Genomic DNA, 26,947 nt, shown 5'->3' on the forward strand with positions numbered 1-26,947 from the left:
ATTGACTTTGTGATAATCAATACACAATAATTGTGATCCATCTGATACTATTGGAGCAGATGAGCTCGAGCTGATATGGCTCTGTTCGATAAAGCCATTATCCATCATAAATTTGATCTCTTCCCTCACTGGAGCTAAATGTTCTGGTTTGAGACTGTCTGGATGTTGATTTATGGATAACACAACCCCAATGTTTTGCCAAAGATGTTGGCCTTCCTGTTTACACAAATTTTTTTCTGTAATAGTTTTTATAAGTCACTGGGGGACAGCATAATATTTCATCTAACTTTTTAAACACAGCCATATTATTCAATCTGATTACTGGAGAGTCAACTTTTTAATTTTCAATTTCATTCATTTTTGAAACATTCTGATTTTAATTTCTCCATCTTTCATCACAGTAAATGCACTTCTCTGCCAGAGGCTGTGGTGGAGGCTGGTACAATTGCAACATTTAAAAGGCATTTGGATGGGTATATGAATAGGAAGGGTTTGGAGGGATATGGGCTGGGTGCTGGCAGGTGGGACTAGATTGGGTTGGGATATCTGGTCGGCATGGACAGGTTGGACCGAAGGTTCTGTTTCCATGCTGTACATCTGTGACTCTATGATCATCTTTGTAAAATCATCACTGTTTAATATGGTACATTCACTGAATTTTTCCTTCAAAATCACATAATTGAGTTTCTCTCTAATATGATAAGGTCCAATGAAACTCACTTCTAATGGTTCCACAGACAAACAGGAAACAAGACTAACATCTTGACCTGGCAATACAATCACAAATGTTGGCCGCTTTATCTCTTGTTTTAATTGTTCGTTCAGTAAACTTTTCAAATATTTTTTAGCCATCTCACATTTTGTTTAGTTTTCCCCATTAAAGTTGATATATTTTGAGAGGGTACTATTTGGGGTTTGCTTTATAAACATTTATAATAAATATTGTAGGTCCTCTCACTTCATGCATTTACCAATTCAAAATGAACCAAATCATATGACTCAGAGGACATCCCTAATGGTAAATTGTAACCAGGGAATTTCTTTTTATCCCAAGCACTAGAACATTCTTGACAATAGTCTTTAATTGTTGCTTTTTTTGAATGCTCCTTGAAATTGTGGATGATTAGATGAGGTAAATTGTTTTATTCCTAAACTATCATTTCCTTAAATATGTGTAAAAAGATTGAACATTGATCCCCTCTGCTTCATTTAAATTGGTTCAGTGGTCTAATATCTAACCAGCATTTTCCTTGACATTGTATATCTGATGCAGAATCACATAGTCACAACATTTTTCCTGGCAAATCATTGCCTGAAACTACTTGTACTGATTTTTGTGCCCCTGCTGTACTGTCAATACAATGCCATTTATACAAAAGAATCCAATGGCTAATGTTTGGCGTCATCACTTTGTGGAACATCACAGACCCAAGTCTGTCTTTGCTAGGACAGGGATCAAACCACACTCTGGCATTCATCTGATCCATACTCTGTCTAGCCAGCTGAGCTAATGGGATCCCCCCATGAAACTGATGTTGCACTTCAAAGCAAGTTGTAGCATGTGAAGGGTTGTGATACTTTGATGACATGAAAGATGCTCCAAGAGAAATGTTTTCATTAGTAGAAGAGCTAGAAGCATGAAGAGATGAGCTAGGGGAGGGTGGGGGTGGGGAGAGAGTAGCATAGAGTACAATGGGTGAGTGGGGGAGGAGATGAAGGTGATAGGTCAGGGAGGAGAGGGTGGAGTGGATAGGTGGAAAAGGAGCTGGGCAGGTCGGACCAGTCCGGTCAAATCATGGGGACAGTGCTGAGCTGGAAGTTTGAAACTAGGATGAGGTGGGGGAAGGGGAAATGAGGAAACTGTTGAAGTCCACATTGATGCCCTGGGGTTGAGGTGTTCCGAGGTGGAAGATGAGGCATTCTTCCTCCAGGCGTCTGGGGGTGAGGGAGCGGCGGTGAAGGAGGCCCAGGACCTCCATGTCCTTGGCAGAGTGGGAGGGGGAGTTGAAATGTTGGGCCACAGGGCGGTGTGGTTGATTGGTGCGGGTGTCCCAGAGATGTTCCCTAAAGCGCTCTGCTAGGAGGCGCCCAGTCTCCCCAATGTAGAGGAGACCGCATCGGGAGCAACGGATACAATAAATGATATTAGTGGATATGCAGGTAAAACTTTGATGGATGTGGAAGGCTCCTTTAGGGCCTTGGAGAGAGGTGAGGGAGGAGGTGTGGGCGCAGGTTTTACAGTTCCTGCGGTGGCAGGGGAAAGTGCCAGGATGGGAGGGAGAGTTGTAGGGGGGCGTGGAACTGACCAGGTAGTCATGGAGGGAATGGTCTTTGCGGAAAGCGGAAAGGGGTGGGGAGGGAAATATATTCCTGGTGGTGGGGTCTGTTTGGAGGTGGTGGAAATGTCGATGGATGATTTGGTTTATGCGAAGATTGGTAGGGTGGAAGGTCAGGGAGGAGAGGGTGGAGTGGATAGGTGGAAAAGGAACTCGGCAGGGGCGTTCTGTCCTTGTTACGGTTGGAGGGGTGGGGTCTGAGGGAGGAGGTGCGGGATGTAGACGAGATGCGTTGGAGGGCATCTTTAACCACGTGGGGAGGGAAATTACGGTCTCTAAAGAAGGAGGCCATCTGGTGTGTTCTGTGGTGGAACTGGTCCTCCTGGGAGCAGATCCGGCAGAGGCGGAGGAATTGGGAATACGGGATGGCATTTTTGCAAGAGGTAGGGTGGGAAGAGGTGTAATCCAGGTAGCTGTGCGAGTCGGTGGGTTTGTAAAAAATGTCAGTGTCAAGTCGGTCGTCATTAATGGAGATGGAGAGGTCCAGGAAGGGGAGGGAGGTGTCAGAGATGGTCCAGGTAAATTTAAGGTCAGGGTGGAATGTGTTGGTGAAGTTGATGAATTGCGCAACTTTCTCGCGGGAGCACGAGATGGCGCCAATGCAGTCATCAATGTAGCGGAGGAAGAGGTGGGGAGTGGTGCCGGTGTAATTACGGAAGATCAACTGCTCTACGTAGCCAACAAAGAGACAGGCATAGCTGGGTCCCATACGTGTGCCCATGGCTACCCCTTTGCTCTAGAGGAAGTGGGAGGATTCAAAGGAGAAATTGTTAAGGGTGAAGACCAGTTCGGCCAAACGAATGAGAGTGTCGGTGGAAGGGTACTGTTGGGGACGTCTGGAGAGGAAAAAATGGAGGGCTTGGAGGCTCTGGTCATGGCGGATGGAGGTGTAGAGGGATTGGATATCCATGGTGAAGATAAGGCATTGGGGGCCAGGAAAACGGAAGTATTGGAGGAGGTGGAGGGCGTGGGTGGTGTCATGAATGTATGTGGGGAGTTCCTGGACTAGGGGGGATAGGACAGTGTCGAGGTAGGTAGAGATGAGTTCAGTGGGGCAAGAGCATGCTGAGACAATGGGTCGGCCAGGGTGGTCAGGCTTGTGGATCTTGGGAAGGAGGTAGAACCGGGCAGTGCGGGGTTCCTGGACTATGAGGTTGGAAGCTGTGGGTGGGAGATCTCCTGAGGTGATGAGGTTCTGTATGGTCTGGGAGATGATGGTTTGGTGATGGGGGGTGGGTCATGGTCGAGGGAGCAGTAGGAGGAGGTGTCCTTGAGTTGACGTTTGGCTTCAGCGGTGTAGAGGTCAGTGCGCCAGACTACCACTGCGCCCCCTTTATCCGCTGGCTTGTTGGTGAGGTTGGGATTGGAGCAGAGGGATTGAGGGCTGCACGTTGTGAGGGTGAGAGGTTGGAGTGGGGGAGGGAGGTAGACAGGTTGAGGCGGTTAATGTCCCGGCGGCAGTTGGAAATGAAGAGGTCGAGGGCAGGTAATAGGCCAGCGTGGGGTGTCCAGGTGGATGCAGTGTGTTGGAGGTGGGCAAAGCAGTCCTTGGAAGGTGGGCGGGAGTCCTGATTGTGAAAGTAAGCTCGGAGGCGGATGCGACGGAAGAATTGTTTGACGTCACGGCGGGTATTAAATTCATTGATGCGTGGACGGAGGGGAATGAAGGTGAGTCCTTTGCTGAGGACTGATCGTTTGTCCTCAGTGAGGGGGAGGTCTGGGGGGATGGTAAAAACTCGGCAGGGCTGGGAGCTGGGATCTGGTGTGGGTGTAGAGCTGGGAGTGGGGGCGGAACCTGTAACTGGAGTGGGTGTGATGGTGGGGGGAATGGGGGTGGAGTCATGAGCAGGGGTAGTGTTCCCCTCGGGGTTCTGGGGTTGGGGATAGTGACAGTGGGGTCTGTGGGGGGACGTGTCAGCAGAATGCAGGTGAGTGGCACTGGTGGGGCCGGAAGTGGTGGTGACCGTGGCAGTAGGGGTGGCAGAAGTCACTGAGCATGTGGCATCAGCGATGATGTGAAGGGCGGAAGCGATGTCACGTGTGATGCATGAGGAATTGTGAGGGGTGGAAGTGGTTGTGGGAGTGGCCATGATGGGGGCGGAAGTGACATCATCAATCAGCTTGGGGGTGGCAGCTGCACTAGCCGCATGGCTAATGGCATCTGAGAACATTCCGAGGCCAGGGGAATCTTCTGGAATGTTTGAGGAGCGCTGGTTGTGGAGGTGGGTAGATAAAAGTTTGTTGGTGGAGATGGGTAGATAAAACCTAATCGGCTACTGGTGGCAAGAATGTAGTTGGGTCAGTTGAAATATGAGACTGATTTAGACATTCCCCAGCAGCCATCACTGAGGCTGCTGGCTGTTTTGATGGAGAGATTGGGTCAAAATCTTCCAATTCACCAGAGACAAATGGGATGTCACAGAGGAGCCCTGCAGACTCTAAGCCAACCTGGATCTAATTCTGGAAACTGTCAGGAGAGGAGGAAAGTCCTCTTTCAGAGGCTACCACAAGAAGGCTGGATTATACAATAGAGGCATCTGTTTAGTTTAATCCCCCTGAGACAAATGATGAATGATTTTGGATTATAAATGATTTTATAGTAGTTTTTTACAGTGAAAAGTACAGTACAGTGAAAAACTTCAACTATTGTCATTTTGAATAACTTAAGAATTATTTTTAAAAATAAGAAATAGATTAATGAGAGTCCATTACGCTTCTGCCACGGCTTCCCTGCAGCCCATGCGGGGCCTAACCATCATCAAAGTTGTTGCTCCTCAGGTACCATCTTTCACCACTGGGCCTCCCTCACTGACATCAGCCAATGCTGGGTCCCATGTCCCACCCTCTGCCAGCCACTTCCTTGATACCGCAGTCACTGCCTTTCAAAGGGTACCACTCCAGGATCACCAGCCACCGCCATGTTGTAGACCCCAACAAAGCCACTTCCCTACCACCTTCCTCACCGATGCTGTCACTGCTGATGCTGCCATGACTGAGGTCTCTCCAGAAGATAAGTATAAGTAAAATCTAAAAATATAAAAATAAAAAAGGAAGAGAAAAAGAAAGTGGGGAGTCCCACACTGCATGCTGCCTACTCTGCCACCACCATCTTGGATATATATACCTTCAATTCCTTCCTGGTTAGCTTTCCCTTTTTAGAAATTCACCATCCTCAAGGTTCCCATCTCTCTGGAAGGTAATGTCACAACAGACTACAACAAAATGACTGAGACCCTTGCAAGATGGCACCAGCCACAAGGCTCAGACTCTAGAATGCCTCTTTGCAGAAAGCCAATAGCTTCCTTAATGGTTGTCCTGCAGAAAAATTGATTATGGGTACCCAAAACAGGAACACCATAAAGAGGTCAGTAACTATCCAATTAATGAGTGATGGTAAAGAATGAAGGAGCCATGGCTGTAGTCATGGAAGCAAGCATGGATATTAGACCATAAAACATAGGAGTGGAAGTAAGGCCATTTGGCCCATCGCGTCCACATTGCCATTTGATCGTGGCTGATGGGCATTTCAACTCCACTTAGCCACACTTTCCCTGTCGCCCTTAATTCCTTGCAAGATCAAGAATTTATCAACCTCTGCCTTGAAGACATTTAATGTCCCAGCCTCCACTGCGTTCTGTGGCAATGAATCCACAGGCCCACCATCTCTGGCTGAAAAAATGTCTCATTTCCATTCTAAATTGACCACCTCTAATTCTAAGGCTGTGCCCACGGGTCCTAGTCTCCCTACCTAACAGAAACAAATTTCCAGTGTCCACCCTTTCTATTAGATTTCCCCTCAACCTTCTAAACTCTAATGAATACAATCCCCGGATCCTTAGACATTCACTGTGTGTTAGGCCTACCATTCCAGGGATCAGCTGTGTGCATCTCCACTGGACACACTCCAGTGGCAGTATGTCCTTCCGGAGGTGTGGGGCCCAAAATTGGACACAGTATTCTAAATAGGGCCTAACTAGATTCTCAGAAGCACATCGCTGCTTTTATATTCCAACCCTCTTGAGATAAATGACAACATTACATTTGCTTTCTTAACCACTGACTCAACCTGCAAGTCAACTTTTAGAGAATCAAAAGTGTATTAGAAGATACTTTTGTGGCCCCACACCTCTGGAAGGACATACTGGCACTGGAATGTGTCCAGTGGAGATGTTGGGCGACATTGATGGTAGATCATTAGGTGCCAAGATTGCCATGAATTCAATTAGTAACATCCTGAACTTAGGGAAATTCATTAAATGGTTGTCATTAAAAAATGTGATGGCCAAGTTGAGTAAGAGGTGATCTGTAAAATGTAATGAACAATTACTTGTAAGATGTCATCAAGGCTCACAGCTGAGCCTTCGAGCCCAAAAACAAAAAATAACACAAGGACACAGTGACCTTGATATCCATTTGCAGGACATGACAACTAGTGCTGGCAAGAGCAAGATCTTCAGAAACGAAGGCACAGATGTCAGCGACTGTATCGCTGGTGAGTCAGTCTGCTCCAACATTAATTCCCAGGCATCTCCAGATAGTTTTGTCTATGGCAAGCTGGATATCTGCCCTGCTTGTGGCTTGTGTTGCCCCCTCATCAACGTGTAGCAAGCTGCACTTTTCCTGACATGTTTACTGTATTTTCTTTTTAAACAAATAGACAGATCTTGAATGCAGAGAGCAGTGTCAAACCGTCCCCACAGAAATTGAATCAGAGCCAACACCCAAGTGTTATTATTTAAAAGGCAAATTTATTAATAAAGAAATGGAGCTCACCATACAGTAGTTCCATAGGAGTATCATAACACTTTAAGTGGCTCATAAAGACTCAATTAAACCCACACCTTTAATTCCAATACCAGTTTTTGATTAACCATTTAGTTTTAACTTTTATTGTCATGTGTACTCCGATTGTATACTGCCCTACCTAAAACCAGGAGTGTGAGTCAGTAACTTTTAACAAAAATTGAGGTTGCAATAAGATTTCCTGAGATAATGCCAATTTTTCACGATATGCATTAGCCAATGTTCAATGACAGGCTAGGAGAGCAGGCAACGAAGTGTCAGATGGAATACAATGTATGACGTTATGCACTTTGGTAGGAAGAATCCAGGCTTAGACTATTTTGTAAATAGAGAATGAATTCAGATATCTGAAGTACAAAGGCAATTAGGAGTCCTATTTCAAGATTTTCTTCAGGTTAACATGCAGGTTCAGTTGGCAGTAAGGAAAGCAAAAGCAAGTTAGCATTCATTTCAAAGTGGAGTTAGAATACAAGAGCAGGGATACACTGCTGAGTGTGTATAAGGCTCTGGTCAGATCACATTTGGGCCCTTTACCTAAGGAAGGATGTGCTGGGGTTGGATGGGCTCCACAGGATGTTTACAAGAATGATCCCAGGGATGAAGGACTTGTCATGCGAGGAGCAGTTGAGCACTTGATATGTTGAGAAGGATGGGGGATGTGGAATCTAATTGAAACTTACAGGACACTGAGATGATTTGGAGAGGGAGTAGCACTCTGAAAGCTAGTGCTTCCAAATAAACCTGTTTGACTATAACCTGGTGTTGTGATTTTTAACAGAATACGGAGAGGCCTGGATATAATGGATGGAGAGATGTTTCCATTAGTACGAGAGGGTAAGACCTGAGGGCATAGCCTCAGAGTGAAGGGATGACCCTCTAGAACTGAGATGATGAGGCATTTCTTCAGCCAGAGGGTGATGAATCTGTAGAACACGTCATCAAATGTATTTAAGAAAGAGATGGATAGATTTTTGATTAATACAAGGATCAAGGGTTACAGGGAGAAGGCAGGAGAATGAGGTTCAGAAATATATTTGTCATGATCAAATGGCAGAGCAGACTCAATGGACCAAGTGGCTTAAGTCTGATCCTATATCTTATTGTCTTATAGAATCCAATTCATAGAAATGATGGATTAATCAAGAAAGTTAGATCACATGGGATTCAGAATTAGCTTGTCAATTGGATATAAAATTGACTTGACAGTAGGAGACAGAGTGTGCTGGTGGAGGAGAGTTGTTTTTCGGACTGAAGGCCTGTGAGCAGCAGTTCCATAGGGATTAGTACCACTTCTGTTTGTCATTAACAGAAATGATTTGGATGAGAATTTGGACAATATGGTTAATATGTTTGTGGGTGACACAAAATTGGTGGTATAGTGGACAGTGAAGTTATCTAATATAACAAAGAGATCTTGATGAATTAGGTCAATAGGCTGAGGAATGACAGATGAAGTTTAATTTGGATACATGTCAGATCTTACATTTTGGTAAAGCAAACAAGGGCAATACTTGTATAATTAATGCTAGGGCCTTGGTACTGCTGTGGAACAGAGATACTTAGGAGTTCAGGTACATAATTCTTTGAAATGTGTCACTGGTAGACAAAATGATTAAGAAGGTGTTTAGCATACTTACCTTAATTGATCAGACTTTGAGCCTGGGAATTGGGATGTCATATTGAAGTTGAAAAGGATGTTGGTGAGGCCACTTCTGGAGTATAGGTACTATAAACAGTTCTGGTCATCCTACAGTAGGAAGGATATTATTAAATCCAAGAAGGTGCAGAAAAGATTAACTAGGATGTTGCTGGAAATGGAGGATTTGAGTTATAAAGGTAGCCTAGATAGACTGGAACTTTTTCACTGGAGTGTAGGAGGTGGAGGGGTAACCTTACAGATGTTTAAAAGGGATGCTGGACATAAAAAAGGTGAACAGCAAGGGTCCTTTCCCTAGGGTGTGAGGTGTTCAAAACTAGGGGGCAATTTTGTTTAAGGTCAGCAAAGAAAGATTTATAAAGGACAATGAGGGGCAACTTATTTTTTTAAAACAGTGGTTCATAGAGGAAGTAGTGGATGCAGTTAGAAAATTTAAAAGATGTTTGGATAAGTTAATTAAAAAGAATGATTTGGAGAGATGTGTGCTACAAACTGGCAAGTGGGACTAGTTTGGTTTGGGAACATGGTCGGTGTGGACTAGTTGGAGTGAAGGGTCTGTTTCCATAATGTGTGATTCTATGACAATGAAATTCCCATGCAATAGTTTCAAGTTGTAAATCTCCCCCTTTATCTTATAAGTAATACAATATTTAAACAAAACCATGAAAGAGTTTTCATTGCAAATAACATTCTGGCTGTTTTTAAAATAAGTTAATAAGTACAACAAAGTCATGCTTTTTTCTATAATTTTAACCATCAAAAACTTTCCACAACAGTCATACTTTTCACACTCAAATGCCATGGAAATATTAGAATGCAATCTCACATTTCATTAGGATGCATAATACTTTCTCTTCTGACAGCTAGACTTGAATCCACAAATGTAGTCAGATCAGCAAGTTTCTTTTGAGTGTAAGAATCTCAAATAAAGAAGCTTGAAATAATGTAGACCAAACTTTATGGTGTGCAGCACAAAGTTATGCTAAAACGATGCCCACTGTGAAAACTGACTGCACTAGTGCAATATTTCCAAGGTATTCTTCTGTACTCGGCCACAGCAGAGAAACAAATCCTTCAGTCCGACTCGTCCAGGTCAACCATCCATCCCATTTTCCAGCACTTGGCCCATATCTCTCTCAACCCTTCCTGTTCATATACCCATCCAAATGCCTTTTAAATGCCGTAATTGTACCAGCCTCCACCACTTCATCTGGCAGCTCATTCCATACACGTACCCCCCTCTGCATGAAAAAGTTGTCCCTCAGGTCCTTTCTTAATCATTCCCCTCACACTTTAAACTATGCCCTCTAGTTTGGACTCCCCTACCCTAGGAAAAAGACCTTGTCTATTCACCCTATCCATTCCCGTTATGATTTTATAAATCTCTAAGCTCACCCCTCAGCCTATGACACTCCAGGGGAAAAGAAGCCATAACCTATTCTCCCTATAGCTTAAACCCTCTAGTCCCAGCAATATCTTTGTAAATGTTTTCTGCACTCTCTCAAGTTTAATTTCATCCTTCCTATTGAAGGGCAATCAGAATTGTATGCAGTATTATAATAGTGGCGTCATCAATGTTTTATATTGGCTGAAACAGGACCTCCCAACTCATATACTCCATGTTCTGGCCAATGAAGGCAAGCATGCCAAATGCTTTCTTCACCCTGTCTACCTGCAACTCCACCTTGAAAGAACTATGCATCTGTTACTTGTTGAGCAAAAGTGTAAAGAGCTTTACCCATCCACTTTCACAACACAAAATGCTGAGGTTAGCAAAGTTACAATAATTTTGTAATTGTACTTCACTAACACAATAACCAGATTGAAATTCATTGCCAAGTTACATTTTCAATAACACAAAAAATCAAAGTTTGCGAACAGTGCATTTTTGTAAACTCAACATGAGTTTAAAATCAGTAACATTTCACCCGTGTAAACATTTAGAATCAAAAACATGCAACACATTTGCCAGTATTTAGATTAGAAAATTTAGCAATAGAAAGGTACAGAATAATCATTGATATTCCCTTCACAGACCAAGCTATTTCATAGCACAACATGACTCAATTTCAATCCATTTTCACATTCAGTAAAATTTAGGCAGCTGCCCAGGAGTGATCAGTGATTGTTTTTAAAAACAAACCATTACAGACTCAAGCTGTAGAATTCAATTACATTTCTTTGTTGCAAAAGTTATATGGTATTAATGAGGGGAATAGAACTGTCCTTTGAGTTAACAACTAATGGGCAGTTTGGACCCATTATTGTACAGTTTCCAGTAACTCGGTGAAGTTCTGAAGCTCCTGGATACTTGTGGAAATTCTGTAACAAAAGAAATGATCACTATTATGCTTCACTGTTAAAATGACCTTGTCAGACAAATATTTAATAGTCAAGAATTTGAACAGTATTCAAATACAAAAGAGAACTTGGTGTCTGCTGGTGTCAGAAACCTTTTCTAAATTGAATTGCAAATGAGTTGTAATCCCAAACTCCTGGACTGCAGCAGAAAAGGAGAATGGAATTTATGACCCCCAATTTAAATCCCAAGGATTCATAGTTAATATAAGTACCTATTTACATTAAGCACAACACTCCCAGGGAATTTGCCTTGGATGGAGGGAAAATATAAATTAAGAGCTTGCCACTCTAGCCAAAGAGCAACTTTTTATATAAAATGAAAAACTGTGGAGATCTAAAACTAAAACAGAAATTCTAATGAAGTCACTGGACTCAATGTTAACTCACCATAGGTGCTGCCAGACCTGCTGTGCTTCACCAGCAATTTGTTTTTTGTAGCAATTTGTTATGTACCTATTGATAAATAACTAATTGTGTTGCTGGTATGTAGTCATGTATTTTACACTTGGGAGGTAAAGGAGATACTGCAATCTCCACTATTCTACTTCCACCTTCTGACAACCATGTGGGAGCACAGGCTCAGAAAAAGCTGGTTTGTCTATCCATTTCTTTTACAATGCCATCCTACAATTAAACTCCCCTCCCCCCCCCAAAAAAAATTCAATAAAACACACCAATAATAAATTAATTTCAACATAAATGTGTCGATTAGCATTTAAAAGTTGGAAAAACTCTCACCTGCCAAAAGCATTAAGGAGTGCAACAATATCTTGACGTTTCAGGTGGAATCTTTGAGATGGACCAGATTCTGGTAAGTTTTTTATTTGCTTCTCTGAGAACAGGATTTTCAAAGCAGTACCCAATCCCTGTGTCTTTGATATACAGCAATATATTAATATCTCATCAGACATGAGGTAGTTTTAGAATTTGTTTTTGAGGAGATGACCTAATACTGACCTGAAGCTTGCCCCAGAGTCTACATTTAAAGCAACCAACGCAATCCATTATTTTTGAAATATTTTTGAAATGCAGACGAAATTCTTCCTACAATTGGAAAAAATGCAGATTATAATATTTTGTTGTACCACTAAATTTAAAAAAGTTTCTTTTTGTTACCAATCCACGCCACAATCTATTCATTGAGAATGGACAGACTTTAGCCAGTGCTGTTCTGAACTCCGAGATACAGACAGGTGACAGGATGAACTGTCTCCAGATTCACCCCTACCATTCTGTAGCATTTCATCTCCATTGCAGCTGAATTAGCTTTATTAATGCTATACAGGGCTCTGGACTTTAAAAGCAAATCTTGATGCATTTGACATATTGCAATTTTATTGTATATCCAAAATGCAGGGGACTCACCCGCAAATTCCTGTTACACAGAGCTTCAAAATAGCCATAGAAATCCTATGCAACCTGATTTGTGTACAAATATGGTCAGTCAAAAAGAAAATCTGATCAAAATAATCATGTAGTAATTGTGAAAAATGGTCAATTTTTGTTATGTGGTACCATCATTCTAACAGACTAAACTTCGAACAGACTAAACTCAAAACTGAACATCTATGGAGGGCAATTTGGGTCATCAGTAGAATTATAGTCAACTATAATATGTAACCTGATTGCTCAGCATAACCTTCAATATAACATTACCATCATGCTCAGGGAAATTAATCCTAGTTCAGTGAAGAGTGCATGAGAGCGTGCCAAGAGCAGTACCAGACATGGCAAAAAAATGAGTTGTCAACCTGGTGAAGCCACAAAACAAGACTACTTGCATGCCAAAACAGAAGCAACATATAATGAACTGAGTGGAGAAACCCCATAACCAACAGATTGCATCTTAGCCCTACAGTCCTGTTATGAATGATGGTGTGGGATTTATGTGCAGAACCTGAAGTAGACTAAGCAGCAATCACATCTATTGAGTGAAAGCTACATTGCAATTTTTAACCATTAAAAGTGTTCATTACTTTACAGCCACAGGTATTCCACCTGCTCAAATAAACAAAGTTGTTTGCTCACCTCAGAACCCATTTGATGGTGTTCCTACGTTCGCCACATATGCTACTTGACCAAGAGAGGGCACTAGTTGGCAGCTTTTGTGTGTCTATCTTTATTTGTTGTGTATTTTATTCAGGTTGATATTTTATGCAAATGAAATGTACAACTTAATTTGCATTAAGTTGCCCAGGTGATCTATCATAATTTCTTTCTGGATTTACACTTAATCAAGTTCATGAGGCTAAACCCATGCTCACAGTTAGCACTTGATGCCTGAAATATTGTATAATGTCAAGAAGAATGGACATTTCTGGTTACCTTTTAGACGATATCCCCCAAATTACTGAATATCTGATATCAGTGAATCATCCCCAATAATCTCAATCACATGCTATTCTTTGTCTAACTAACAAATGTATCAAAATTAATGCAATCTGAAATGTTATCAATACGGTCAAACATTTCTGGTGTATTACATGCTATAGTGTGCATTCCTGAGACATATCATAGGGTCTGTTTCCTTGCTGTATGACTCTTCAGTCCAACCAGCCCATGCTGAACATAATCCCAAACTAAACTAGTCCCACTTACCTATTCCTGAACCAAATCCTTCAAAGGCTTTCCTATAAATGTACTTATACAAATGTCTTAAATGTTGTGACCTGTGCCCACATCCACCACTTCCTCAGGAAGTTCATTCCACAAGCAAACCACCCTCTGTAAAAAATTTGCCCGTTATGTCTGTAGATTTTGCAGCTTTAGCTGGGTAACAGGTCAGCATCAGATTTCAAAGGTTCATCAGCATCCTTGGGAACTTTGAAGAATGTGCTGCACCTAAAATTGCTTCATGTCAGTTGCTTTGCAGCATGCCAGCCTGTTCTCTGGTTGTCTCTGCTGGAGTTATCATGCTGGCCCCCAGCAGGTGGGTGAAAAAAGCCTCAGGTTCGTACACTCTACCCTGCTCCTCTTACAGATGTACCATAGAAAGCATCCTATCCAGATGCATCATGGCTTGGTATGACAACTGCCCTGCCCAAGACAGTAAGAAATTAATGAGTTGAGAATGTGGTCCAGTCCATCACACAAACGACCCTTCCTTCCATTGATTCTGTCTAAACTTCGAGAAAGCAGTGAACAAAATCAAAGTACTCTCTTCCATTGGGCTGAAGATATAAAGGTTTGAAAATGTGACCAACAGATTTAAGAACTGCTTCTTATCTGTTATTAGACTTATGAACAGACCTCTCAGATTAAAGCTGATCTCTCTCTGCACCTTCTTTGTAGTTGTAACACTATATTCTGCATTTTGAGTTATTACATTAGTGTACTTTGGTATGGTATGATTTGCCTGGGAGCACGCAAAACAATGCTTTTCACTGTATGAAAATAATAAAATAACATGAAAATAATAAAATCAAATCTTCATTCTCTGTCTCTTGTAAGTTCATAAACAGTGGTCCCTCTAATTTCCTTCCTAGCTGGGCAATTGCGGAATGCCAATATTGCGATTAGTATTCTGACATTGATTGCTGTGAGCAGCCACATAGTTCAGCGGAACCATTGGTCATCAACCATTTGGAAGTAGTTGACAATTGCAGCCTCTGCTATCAACACCTTCTTAATCATCATGGACAGGGTCTCTAGAACAGTTGGTTTACCCCTGCCAACTGTCATTAGTTGATTTTTGATTCTAATTGCTTGCGTTCCTTGGCTTAACTTGGCTGTCGTATGAGGAGGCAATAATGTCAGCTTAACACTAGAGACCAGCAATGTTATGGTGCACAATACATTTTGTCCACCCCCTAAATCCACACATTAAAAAAAATTGTAGTAAGTCATTATCTTCCTGGTGGAGAGAATACATGCTTGACAAACTGTATCTTCATGATTTGTGTTATCCCTTGCTACACCTCACTATGGTTCTTGCCATTGAAAGAGATAATTCTGTAAGTTGCAGCATGTTTGCAGTCCATATAAAATTTGCTTGAAAAGGTTAGGCTTGTGAAGTGAAATGTAGGTATGTAAATAACCAAATTAAATTTTAAAAGTGTGGAGTCACAGAATTTAATCAGAGTTTCTAACATTAATCATTCCTTATCCAATAATCGCATCTTTATTCCTCCTATCTTTATTTTTATTTCTATACCCAATTTAGCAATAAATTAAAAGTTTTAATTGATGCTTACTGGATCTGACTAGGTCATTCATTAAAGATTCTTCAATATCACCTCCTAGATTCTCTGGAAGGGGTGATAGGGTGTTTTTTGATTTTTAACTTGAAGTAAATGGCTGCCAATTTTCATTCACCACTATTAGCAAAATCCAACCGAATTTCTAAATTGTACCACACGTTTTGACATTATATTAACATTGTCTGGAAAATTAACTCAATTGATTCCTTTAGAATCAGGAGAGTCTGGATAGTTCAAAGGACGTTTGACTGATACATGAAATCATTAAAACAATAAAATATCATAAAGATCTTCACTAGAAATTATGAATTATTTAATCAGATTGGATTATGATTAAAACATCCTGTTTTTGAATTAAGAACATTTGTCTGACAATCCGATTCACTAATGTTCACCTCTTTGTACTTCCAGCAAGTGTCAGAAAATAATCAGCAATGGAAATCTCAAGTTGTTCCCAAATTATATTTCCTTCTTTGCCCTCTATTTGTACTTAGAGACCAACTGCATAAATTCTATGGATTTCATGGCTAAATTAGGGTAATTCAATATTGATCAGAAATGGAATTTAGAATGACCTGGTCTTTTCAGCTCAGTATTCATAAATGTGTCATAACAGTGCCTGTATCAAAACCTCAAGTAATAATTGAATTTCCCTTGGCACTATGAGTCAGTAGCTATAACCTTATTAATTTGTGAGTGTTCTGCCTGAAGGCAGGTCATTGGCTCATTGCCTGTTGATACTTCATCCTGAGCTTTTTCTAGGCATGTTTTTCAGTAGAGAGCTCCCGATGCTGTTCATTCCTAGGGGGAGGGCAAGAAAGTCAGTCGCAGTCTGTCTCAGCTGGAACAGGAATCAAACCCATGCTCTTGGCATTATTCTAATCACACACTAGGTATCTAGCCAAATGTTATAACTGGCCATGCACTCTGATTCAACCAGATAGCTCGTGTATTCTTATTTAATGGCACAGAACTTTGAAACAATTCAAAGTATGGACTAGAAAATAGACATTATATTGGTTTATGTGTTATTAGAGATTTGCTATAAGTTCATAAATTCATAAGGACAATCCTTTTTAGCATAGCGTCTGACATAGTACCTGGAGTTAAACAGATTTCACAAAGGAGCTTATGTAGTTAGTGCACTACCTTAATCAAAAAATATATCTGCATTAAATGAACCATGGCTTACAATTGACCCTTAGTCTCACTAAGTATAAAAAGATTTTAGTATATTGTTACCTTGAGATTTTCAGCTTCCTTTGTTTCCCCAGCAAACAAGGAATGTTCATCAAAGGGAAAGGGAAATGATCTAGAATAGAACACTTTGTTACTACAAAATCAAAACCGAAAGAACTGCGCATGATGTAAATCAGAAATAAAAACAGAAGTTGCTGGAAAAACTCAGCAGGTCTGGCAGCATCTATGAAGAGAAATCAGAGTTAACATTTTGGGTCCAGTGACCTTCCTCAGCTTTTCCAGCAACTTCTGTTTTTGTTATACTTTGTTACTACTTGGAAATCCATGACTGAGTAACAACAGAAATGTGATTCCCAATATATTGTCCATTATCAATTTTCTCTGAATTTACTCGGTCATATAAAATATGGTTACAATGAATGACAACTATACACATATTTATTTGACAAGGTCCTACATCAGAGATTTATTAGAATGACTTAGGTACTTAGTATTAGAAGGATATATAGTCATATCGATAGTGAAATGACAGTGATACAAAAATGAGCATGTAAATAGATTTGGGGGATGTAGGCAATGTTCTGTCCAGGGATCTGTTGTAAGCATGAGTTGTAAGCAAATGAAAACATGAGTAAAAAAAACTGGTGTTCTTGAAATTTAAAATTAATAAATTAAGGGATATAAATTGAGAAAGATTACAGGAGATTTAGGGCATGGGCAAGGTGGCTTAATGGTTAGCACTGCTGCATCACAGCACCAGGGACCCAGTTCAATTCCAGCCTCAAGCGACTGTCTGTGTAGAGTTTGCACATTCTCTCACTGTTTGCATGGGTTTCTTATGGGTGTTCAAGTTTCCTCCCACAGTCCAAAGATGTGCAGGTTAGAGTGGATTGACTATGCTAAATTGCCCATAGCCATTCCACCTAACCTATACACCTCTGGACTGTGGGAGGAAACCGGACCACCCAGAGGAAACCCATGCAGACATAGGAAGAAAGTGAAAACTCCACATAGGCTCCACCCGAGGGTAGAATTGGACCTGGGTCCCCAGCACTGTGAAGCAGCAGTGCTAGCCACTGTGCCATAATCATGTGTGCTGTGAAATGGAGTGGTAAAATGCTACTTTTATCTTGTTCCATTGGTATGATTATAGAACTGTAAGTAGGTTCCAAGTATTCATTACTTGCTTATGAATTTCAAAAATTCATTCATGTAACATACTCTTAGAAGATAAAATGTTTTCATTCGCAATACTGAAGTAAATTGAGGAGCCAAAGAGGTCAATAACTGAATTTGGATTAAAAATAGTCAGACTATCTGCTGCAGCCCATGTGACAGGTGTTGCTTTTAATCATTTGACATTAGGCAAATCCTTATGTATGTTAATGACCAGAAATTAAAAGCATCACACTCAGAATTTTTCTGTAAGTTATCAGCTCTGCCCTAAAAAGGATTTCTTTATGGATAATGGGAGTTTCCAGGTGCTTTGTGGAAAATTATATCTTTAATCAAACTTGCTATCATCATCTAGATTTCAAAGTAGAAAACAGAGCTAATTTGGTCTAGTTTCTTATTAATGTGATTACAACAAACCAATTTCTTTGACAAATCTTGCAAGAGACTGCTTAAAGCATAGGGTACAAACAGGTTTCTTAAAAGCCAAGGAAGAGTTATGAAGCCATTACTGATCATTTGACACAGTACCTTTTTACAAAGCTTGTTAACAACCTAAGGTTGCTTTTAATAAACAATTGCTTACTTGGCCAAGTGAAGAATTTCCAGGAGAAGTTTTTTATTTTTTGTATCCTGTGCATTGTTTCCTGTGTAAAGTTGGAAGGTAGAGCGCTCAAAGAAAGGCAACACTTTCGCTAAAGCCCTCAACTCTATGAGGTACAAGAAATAAAGATTTCGGAGTCTCCGTGGTCCTTCTCCATTAGTAATCTGCGCATCAAACCGCTGCTTGAATTCTGTGATGTTATGTCCCCACTTTCTTTCATACCAGGTATCTGTGCAAAGAAAGTTTACTTTACATTAGCTTGGATACACTTGATCCTCTTGTATTAGTATCCAAACTAAACATTAAAACAAATACATTTTAACTTATTAATTGAACAGCAATGTCAATGAATTAACAAAATGGGCATTCTGAACAATCTTTACCCAATCGTAACAAATTATCTATTAACACGAGCTCAATGTACGTTAGTCAGCTGATCAGTATGAGAGATGCTTCAGATTTACAATAGCTTTTGTTTTGTAATGTTTTGCTTGACCTTGTATGTGTCAATTAATGTAAAGCTCTAAACACTTCATCTGGAAAATGCTTGGGCATGAAGAAAATAGAGCTGAAAATGTGTTGCTGGAAAAGTGCAGCAGGTCAGGCATCATCCAAGGAGCAGGAGAATCGACGTTTCAGGCATGAGCCCTTCTTCAGGAATGAGGAAAGTGTGCCAAGCAGGCTAAGATAAAATTGTAGGGAGGAGGGACTTAGGGGAGGGGTGTTGGAAATGCGATAGGTGGAGGGAGGTTAAGGTGAGGGTGATAGGGTGATGGTGATAGGCCAGAGTGGGGGTGGGGGCAGAGAGGTCAGGCAGAAGATTGCAGGTTAAGAAGGTGGTGCTGAGTTCGAGGGTTGGGACTGAGACAAAGTGGGGGGAGGGGAAATTAGGAAACTGGAGAAATCTGAGTTCATCTCTTGTGGTTGGAGGGTTCCTAGGCGGAAGATGAGGCGCTCTTCCTCCAGCCATTGTGTTGCTATGGTCTGGCGATAGAGGAGTCCAAGGACCTCCATGTCCTTGGTGGAGTGGGAGGGGGAGTTGAAGTGTTGAGCCACGGGGTGGTTGGGTTGGTTGGTCCGGGTGTTCCAGAGGTGTTCTCTGCAACGTTCCACAAGTAGGCGGCCTGTCTCCCCAATATAGAGGAGGCCGCAGCGGATGAGTAAATGATGTGTGTGGAGGTGCAGGTGAATTTGTGACGGATATGGAAAGATCCCTTGGAGCCTTGGAGAGAAGTGAGGGGGGGGGAGGTGTGGGTGCAAGTTTTGCATTTCTTGCGGTTGCAGGGGAAGGTGCCGGGAGTGGAGATTGGGTGGGTGGGGGTTGTGGACCAGCTGAAAATGTGTTGCTGGAAACGTGCAGCAGATCAGGCAGCATCCAAGGAGCAGGAGAATCGACGTTTCGGGCATGCTGCTCCTCCATGAAGAAAATAGAAACAAGGTTTCAGTGCGAGTTCCGCATCCACAACAAAAAATTACCTGTAGCAAACTTTACTAAGACTTAATATGATTGTCACCACCTCTATATTTATAAATACTCTTTTGTTTGAATTACAGAAGCAATTGTACATCATGGCCTGCAGAAGAGTTTACTAGTCTTAATAACTCCCTGACCTGGAATATATCATACCCTTGCATCACTAATCCTTCCTGTTTCCATTTGTTTGTAATGCACCAGTTACCTGGTCACTCCCTTTTTCTATCTTCCAACCTCCAGCTTTCAATTGTCTGAAATTGTTAGAGTTTTCAGCTAATATCTTTTCTATAAAATTGCTATTTCCAAAATTGTTATTGTTGGAGAAAGTCGATGAAACAAAAATAGTTTTCTTTTCTTGAAGTAGATTTCTAGACATAAATATCAGTCAGAAGAATGGATTAACAGTTCGGGATAGTGGGAGGGAATGAAAAAGAATGCAGGACAATCAGTGTGTAAAAAGCCAAAGTTCTAGTTTAGGGTTTAACATAATAACTGTTATACAACATCAGTGAAACATCTCATAGCACTTCACAGGAGCACTGTGAAACAAAATTTGACATCAATTCGGGGATATGAAGAACAGATGATCAAAACCTTGAATGATAGGTGGATTTCAAGGTTCTCAGAGAGAGAGACAGATGGGTTTAAAAAGAGGAAGAGAATTTGAGTTTAAATAGCCAAAGGCACAGCCACCAATGATGGAGTTGCTAAAACCAGAGATGCACAAGAGATCAAAGTTGAATGAGCACAAAGATGTCAAAGGATTGTTAGATTGAAGGTGGTTACAGTGGAATGAAGCTGTGGAAGGAGTTGAAAATAAAGAGTTTGAAAATCAAGTCATTATCCAACTGCAAGACAAGTGTAGATCAGTGGACACGGGCAATGATGAACTTACCTTAGGTGAGAGTTCTGGATGAAGGGTGGAAAATGGAAAGCCAGCCAGGAGAGTATTAAAATAGTTAAATGTGAAGGTAAAAGCATAAATGAGGATTTCAACAGATGAGCTGAGGGACAGCAAACTCAATAATGGATGAGGCAGTCTTGGAGGACAGAGCATTTGTGCTTGGTAGGTCAATCAAAGGTTGTGAATGGTCTAGCTCAACCTCAAAACACAGCTAGGGACAGGAGTTTGTGGTGGAGACCAAAAACAGCAGGTTCAATGTGCTTAGATAGAGGGCATTTTTGTCCATAGGTATTGGATATCAGATCAGCAGTGTGACAAATCAGAGACATGATGAGGTCAAGCTGGGTGTTATCTGGATACATATGGAATCCATATTATATCACCAAGGGCAGTGTGTTGATGAGAAGTAGGAGTGAACCAAAGGTAGGCACCTCAAAGGTAACACTCTGAAATAGTGGAAAGTGAATCATTCCAGTTGATTCTCTGGCTAACATTGAATTGGGTGAAGCTGGATGAAGATAATTTCCTAACCACCTACTAAAATTGCTTAGCAAGTTGGTGCCACTTAGCAAGGAGTGCCACAAAGATCCCTGCTGGGTCCACTACTTTTCATCATTTATATAAATGATTTGGATGTGAGCATAAGAGGTATAGTTGGTAAGTTTGCAGATAACACCAAAACTGGAGATGTAGTGGACAGCGAAGAAGGTTACCTCAGATTACAACAGGATTTTGATCAGATGGGCCAATGGGCTGAGAAGTGGCAGATGGAGTTTAGATTAGATTAAATTAGATTAGATTACTTACAGTGTGGAAACAGGCCCTTCGGCCCAACAAGTCCACACTGCCCCTCCGAAGCGCAACCCACCCATACCCCTACATTTACCCCTTACCTAACACTACGGGCAATTTAGCATGGCCAATTCACCTGACCTGCACATCTTTGGACTAGATAAATGTGAGGTGCTGCATTTTGGGAAAGCATAATCTTAGAAGGACTTATATACTTAATGGTATGGACCTAGGGAATATTGCTGAACAAAGAGACCTTGGAGTGCAGGTTCATAGCTCCTTGAAAGTGGAGTCGCAGGTAGATAGGATAGTGAAGAAAGCATTTGGTATGCTTTCTTTTATTGGTCACAGTTTTGAGTACAGGAGTTGGGAGGTCATGTTGCGGCTGTACAGGACATTGGTTAGGCCACTGTTGGAATACTGCATGCAATTCTGGTCTCCTTCCTATCGGAAAGATGTTGTGAAACTTGAAATGGTTCAGAAAAGATTTACAAGGATGTTGCCAGAGTTGGAGGATTTGAGCTACAGGGAGAGGTTGATTAGGCTGCAGCTGTTTTCCCTGGAGCGTCGGAGGCCGAGGGGTGACCTTATAGAGGTTTATAAAATCATGAGGGGCATAGAGTCTGTTTCCATGCTGTACATCTCTATGACTCTATGACTCTTAAATTACTCAGTTCGAGGGCTATGTGGGGATGGATAAGCATCCATCTTTTCTTGTCAGCGATGCCCAGATCACATAAAATAATTAAAATGAAATGGGTTGAGGAGGTTGATGATAGTTGCCATCAAAGAAGTTGGTAGTATTTAATTGCAGTTGTTTCAGGACCATAAGTACTGTGAAATACATTTATTTCAGCAAGGTGTGAAAATGTATAAAACTGACTGGTCAATGAGGACCCCTACATTGCCACATTAGTGGATTTATTAGGTGCTTCCAGCAGAACATTCAACATTTAGTATATTGTTATCACTGATCACAAGAATGTTGGACAACAGATGGAAAGGAACAAGAATGAACTTCTATACCTACCTCGTAATAAATATCGTGCACTAAGATGTATGTTGATGCTTGTATGCAGACCAGAAACTGCTCGATAGAATGATCGTTTCTCTAAACACAGTCCTGAAACAGAAAGTTTGTTTCATTCTTTGATAATAATAATTAGTATATAAATTTCTGATCTAGCTTGTACTTTATAGTTAAGGCTGTTGAAACTCTAGTAATCCTATTAAAGAAAAACAAGTTGATATATATTGAATATTTGTACTTTTGTTTGACAAGGGCTTCAACACTAGTTTCTAAGAAATAAGATAGGCACAGTCCTATCTGATAATATATGACTATTACTATTCACTAAGGAGTCAAGTAAGCTGAGAATAAGAAAATGCAATTACCTTGCAGCCAGCTATTGAAGGTTCCATCTATTTGAGAGAAAAAAATGCAATCTTAAGTAAAATTCTTCGATGCAATTTTCATTTTTAATGATGAGTGAAAAGTTGGGCACTTAAATCAAATAATACTTAAATGCAGAATGCAAGAGAGATTTTCAGGTCTGGCTTTATTCAGAGAAATTGAAAAGTTTCTATTATTCTTTGCACCCTTAACCCATTCAACAAAAGTATTTCTTAAATGATTAAATCAATTCTGTTTTGGAAACAGGATTCTAAAAATGAATGGAATTAACTTTGTTGTCAATGCAACTGACTTTTAAACAGCATAGGTGATCCAATGAACTACACTACTATGATGACATTAAATGATCAACCATTCTGTGCATCTGCTTGAATAAATTCTAAGAGGATTGTTGAGAGTTGCAGAACATCTCATTTTTCCTGAATAAACAGTAGTGAAGTTGCTGCTTGCAATATGAGAGAACAAGCTGGCAGTTGACAAGATGTTGCTAAAACATCAAAAAAAACCTTCAATATTGTTAACACACTTGCTTTGATAAAACAGATCTGTGATTTTAGTACCTGTAAATAACAGATTTGCTTTGCTGATATTGCTTTTAAATTTCCTGTTACATTTGTCATTTTGCTTTGTTTTGTTGTCAAATAAATTCATGTTAAAAATCTACAACAGTGTATATTAAAGATAGCTGATAAATCGTAAGTAAAGACATGTGAAACTACATCATCCACACAACGAAATGCATATTCTGCAGTTTTAAAGTAAACTGTCGCCTTTTTTTGGAGATTCTAAAGATGTTGCTGTGGTCCTCAGAATGAGCATTTCACTGCAATGTCAAAACAGGCTACAACTGCAGATCAAAGCCAACAGCTGCATCTTCCAAAGTTGAGCAACAGAAATTACCTTCATCACCTGCAAAAGATAAATATACCAATTCAAAAGACTACTAAAAACTTCTAATTTCTCATACTTTAACATTTAAATTAAAACATTTAAGAAAGCGATTTTCACTTCATCTGTAGATTTATCGAATAATATTTGTATGCTATTAAAAAGGTGTCTTTTTTATTCGGTCAAAAGATGTGAGGAATCACTGGCTCAATCAGCGTATATTGTCCATACCTAATTGACCTAGAAAAAGTGGTGGTGAGCTACCTTCTTGAACCACTACAGTCCTTGATGAATAGATAGACCCACAATGCAGTCAGGGAGAGAGTATGAGAATTTTTACCTAGTGACAATAAAGGAAAAATAATAGACCTAAGTCAGGATCATGAGTGGCTAGGAGGGGTACTTGCAGGCAATGGTGTTCCCATTCATCTGTTGCCCTAATGCTTCTAGATGATAATGGATTTTGAAGATGCTATCTAAGAAGATTTTGAGTTCTTTCAGTGCATCTTGTAGATATACATGCTGCTCCTACTGTAGTAGAGGGAGTGAATTTGGAAAGTGTTAGAAGGAGTGCCAATTAAGTAGGCTGCTTTTATTTGGATCCTGTTAAGCTTCTTGAGTGTTGTTGGAGCTACATCCATCCAGACAATTGGGGAATGTCCCATCATATTGTTGACTTACTTTGTTTGGAGGAGGGGCGAGATAGGAATTAATTCCCACAGAATTTCCAGCCTCTGACCAGCTCTTGTGGCCACATTTATGTGGCTGGTTTCAATTCAGTTTCCAGTCAGTAATAACCCCAGGAATTGATAATGGAGATGTCAATGATGATAAAACAACTGAATGTCAAGGGGTGGTGATTAGATTTCCTCTTGCTGGAAACTGTTATTGCCTGGAACTTGTATGGCACAGACGTTACTCGCCACTTGTCAGCCCAAGCCTGCATATAACCCCGGTCTTGCTCATATGGACATGTACGGCTTTAGCAACTGAGTCACCACAAATGGCACTGAACATTGGTTGATGATAGCACAATAACCTTATCATGGAGAGAATGTAATTGATGTACCTGAAGATGGGCGAGCCTAGAACAGTACTCTGAGGAACGTGGGCACTTGTGGCGCTGTAGTAGTGCCCCTAACTCTAAGCCAGGAGGCCTGTATTCAAGTCACACCTGCCTCGGAAGTGTGCAATAACATCGCTGAACAGGTTGGATTACAAAATATGTACTCTGGGGAATTCAGGGCTCTTGTGGTTCTGTGGGTGTGTCCCTCTCCTTCTCAGCCAGGATCTTAGATTCAAGTCCCATCTGATCCAGAGGTGTGTCATCACACCTCTGAGCAGGTTGATCAGAAAATATTGAGTCTGAGCAATATTACATGTTGTTTGCAAGCCGATTTTCCTGTATTGTAGCTTCTCAAGGTTGACACCTTATTTTTAAGGTACGTATGGTGTTGCTCCTGGCATGCCCACTTACACTCTTTATCGAACCAGAGTTGACCGCCAGCTTGATGGTAATAGTGGAGTTGAAAACTATTATATGAGGTTATAGATTGTGGTTGAGTACAGCCTGTTGCTAATGATCCATTGCCCTTCATGGATGCCCAATCACATTGTTAGATCTGTTCAAAATCTATCCCACATTCAGCATGGTGGTAGTGGTAGAGGATACTATCCTCCACAGAACATGGAACTGGAGTCTCCACAAGAACTACGGAGCAGTCACTCCTATCAATGCAGTCATGATCAGATACATCTGCTACAGATAGAATGGTGGGGAAATGATTAATTAAGCTTCTCCCTCTTGTTAGTTTCCACAAGATCTGCCACAAACCTGGACATAGCAGCTATATCCTTTTAGACTCAGCCAGGGCAGAAGTTAGGTCTCACTCCCTCAAGATCATAAACTGATCTAACTACCAATCAATATGACACCAGAGTGGATGGGTTTGTTTTACACTCTGAGGTATTAACTCTTTCAGACCCTGTCAAGCCCATATTCAATAAAAAAAAAGCAAACTTCAATATCAATCCTCTTTTGTTCTACATTCAAATTCTTTCGATTACACAGATGCAAAGGAAATCTCTGTGAAGATCAGTGGGACCACATAATCATCTACATTCTGTCAATGTGAAAAAGGTGCATTAATCTATTAAGCGCATTGCATTCTGGCCATCCCTCTATAATCCATCTGCTTTTCATTTCAACAAGTATCTTTTGTTGCACATTATCAAAGGTCTTCTGAAAATCCATATTTCCTTTCACTATATCAATTATGAACTCAGAACTAAAAGGTAAATAATTTTTCCAGCACTAATAGAAGTTTCAATCCATAATTTAACTTGTTTCTTTTATAATACCAGATTCAAAACTCAAAGTTCATAGTTAAATGTTCCTTCTCTTCACAGCAAAATAAGAAGATACTAGTAATGTATTAGTTTATCTTATCTCATCTTGAAGTTTGTCACTCTCTATTCCCAATTTTCAAATAGTTCAGAAGAATTATGCTACTCTTCTATGACCTCCTTCAGTATTCGGGAATGAATAAAGTCCGGGCCTGATTACTTTTCAATATTAGTACCATTACTTTAAGTATGCAGAAAAAAAACTGCCATATTCATCTCCAGTTGGGACTCTTCCACTATCTTTCTCAAGTATTCATGATGTTATGCCATTACACTCTGATAAAGATGACAGAAAATATGAGAGCATCTCTGCTTCTGCCATTCTAGTTCTTTTAAAAACTAAACATCAGAACAGAAGTTGGCATTCTACCCAATGAGTCAATAAAGTTTGGAGCTAGGAAAAGCACAGCAGTTCAAGCAGCATTAGGGGAGCAGAAGAGACAACGACTCAGGTTGGAACCTTTGAAATCCACTGCTCTTCTGATGCTGCTTGACCCGCTGTGCTTTTTCCAGCTCCACACTTTATCAACTGATTTTCCAGCATCTGCAGTCCTCATTATCTCCATTCCACCCATTGCACCTCTTCAATTACATCATGGATGATCTTCATCAAACTTAATTGGTTCCACATCCATCATCAATATCCTTGCCTGAATTCCATCAATCTCATCTCAAATGCCATATAACCCTGCATCACAGCATTTGAGGAAATCTTTGCAAATTTACTCTACTCTTG

The 26,947-nt window shown here is 40.7% G+C and overlaps 2 protein-coding genes across 3 annotated transcripts in view; one reads left to right on the top strand and one right to left on the bottom strand.

Annotated features, from left to right (window-relative positions):
- The window catches only part of gpr137c (G protein-coupled receptor 137c), an 82,843-nt gene that overhangs the window by 49,698 nt on the left and 6,198 nt on the right, over positions 1–26,947 (top strand). The window contains exon 8 of one of the 2 annotated variants that reach the window (XM_087989858.1): positions 11,940–11,961. The exons of the other annotated variant lie outside the window; for it this stretch is intronic. The gene's annotated coding sequence lies outside the window, so the exon portion shown is untranslated. Of the gene's footprint in view, positions 1–11,939; positions 11,962–26,947 lie in introns of those variants that run through there. 2 annotated transcript variants of the gene reach the window in all.
- ero1a (endoplasmic reticulum oxidoreductase 1 alpha) overlaps positions 7,065–26,947 on the bottom strand; it is a 40,504-nt gene continuing 20,621 nt past the window's right edge. The window contains exons 9-16 of the mRNA XM_043697656.2: positions 23,818–23,826; positions 22,899–22,925; positions 22,534–22,626; positions 18,316–18,562; positions 16,599–16,668; positions 12,115–12,201; positions 11,896–12,029; positions 7,065–11,118 (exon numbers count right to left, since the gene is read on the bottom strand). Coding sequence (XP_043553591.1) covers positions 11,058–11,118; positions 11,896–12,029; positions 12,115–12,201; positions 16,599–16,668; positions 18,316–18,562; positions 22,534–22,626; positions 22,899–22,925; positions 23,818–23,826 — 728 coding nt within the window. The 3' untranslated portion in view covers positions 7,065–11,057. The remainder of the gene's footprint in view (positions 11,119–11,895; positions 12,030–12,114; positions 12,202–16,598; positions 16,669–18,315; positions 18,563–22,533; positions 22,627–22,898; positions 22,926–23,817; positions 23,827–26,947) is intronic.

The sequence above is a fragment of the Chiloscyllium plagiosum genome, unplaced genomic scaffold (assembly GCF_037043375.1).
Source record: "Chiloscyllium plagiosum isolate Xiang-an unplaced genomic scaffold, Cpla_swu_hap1 HiC_scaffold_8, whole genome shotgun sequence".
In the NCBI taxonomy this organism is placed as follows: Eukaryota; Metazoa; Chordata; class Chondrichthyes; order Orectolobiformes; family Hemiscylliidae; genus Chiloscyllium; species Chiloscyllium plagiosum.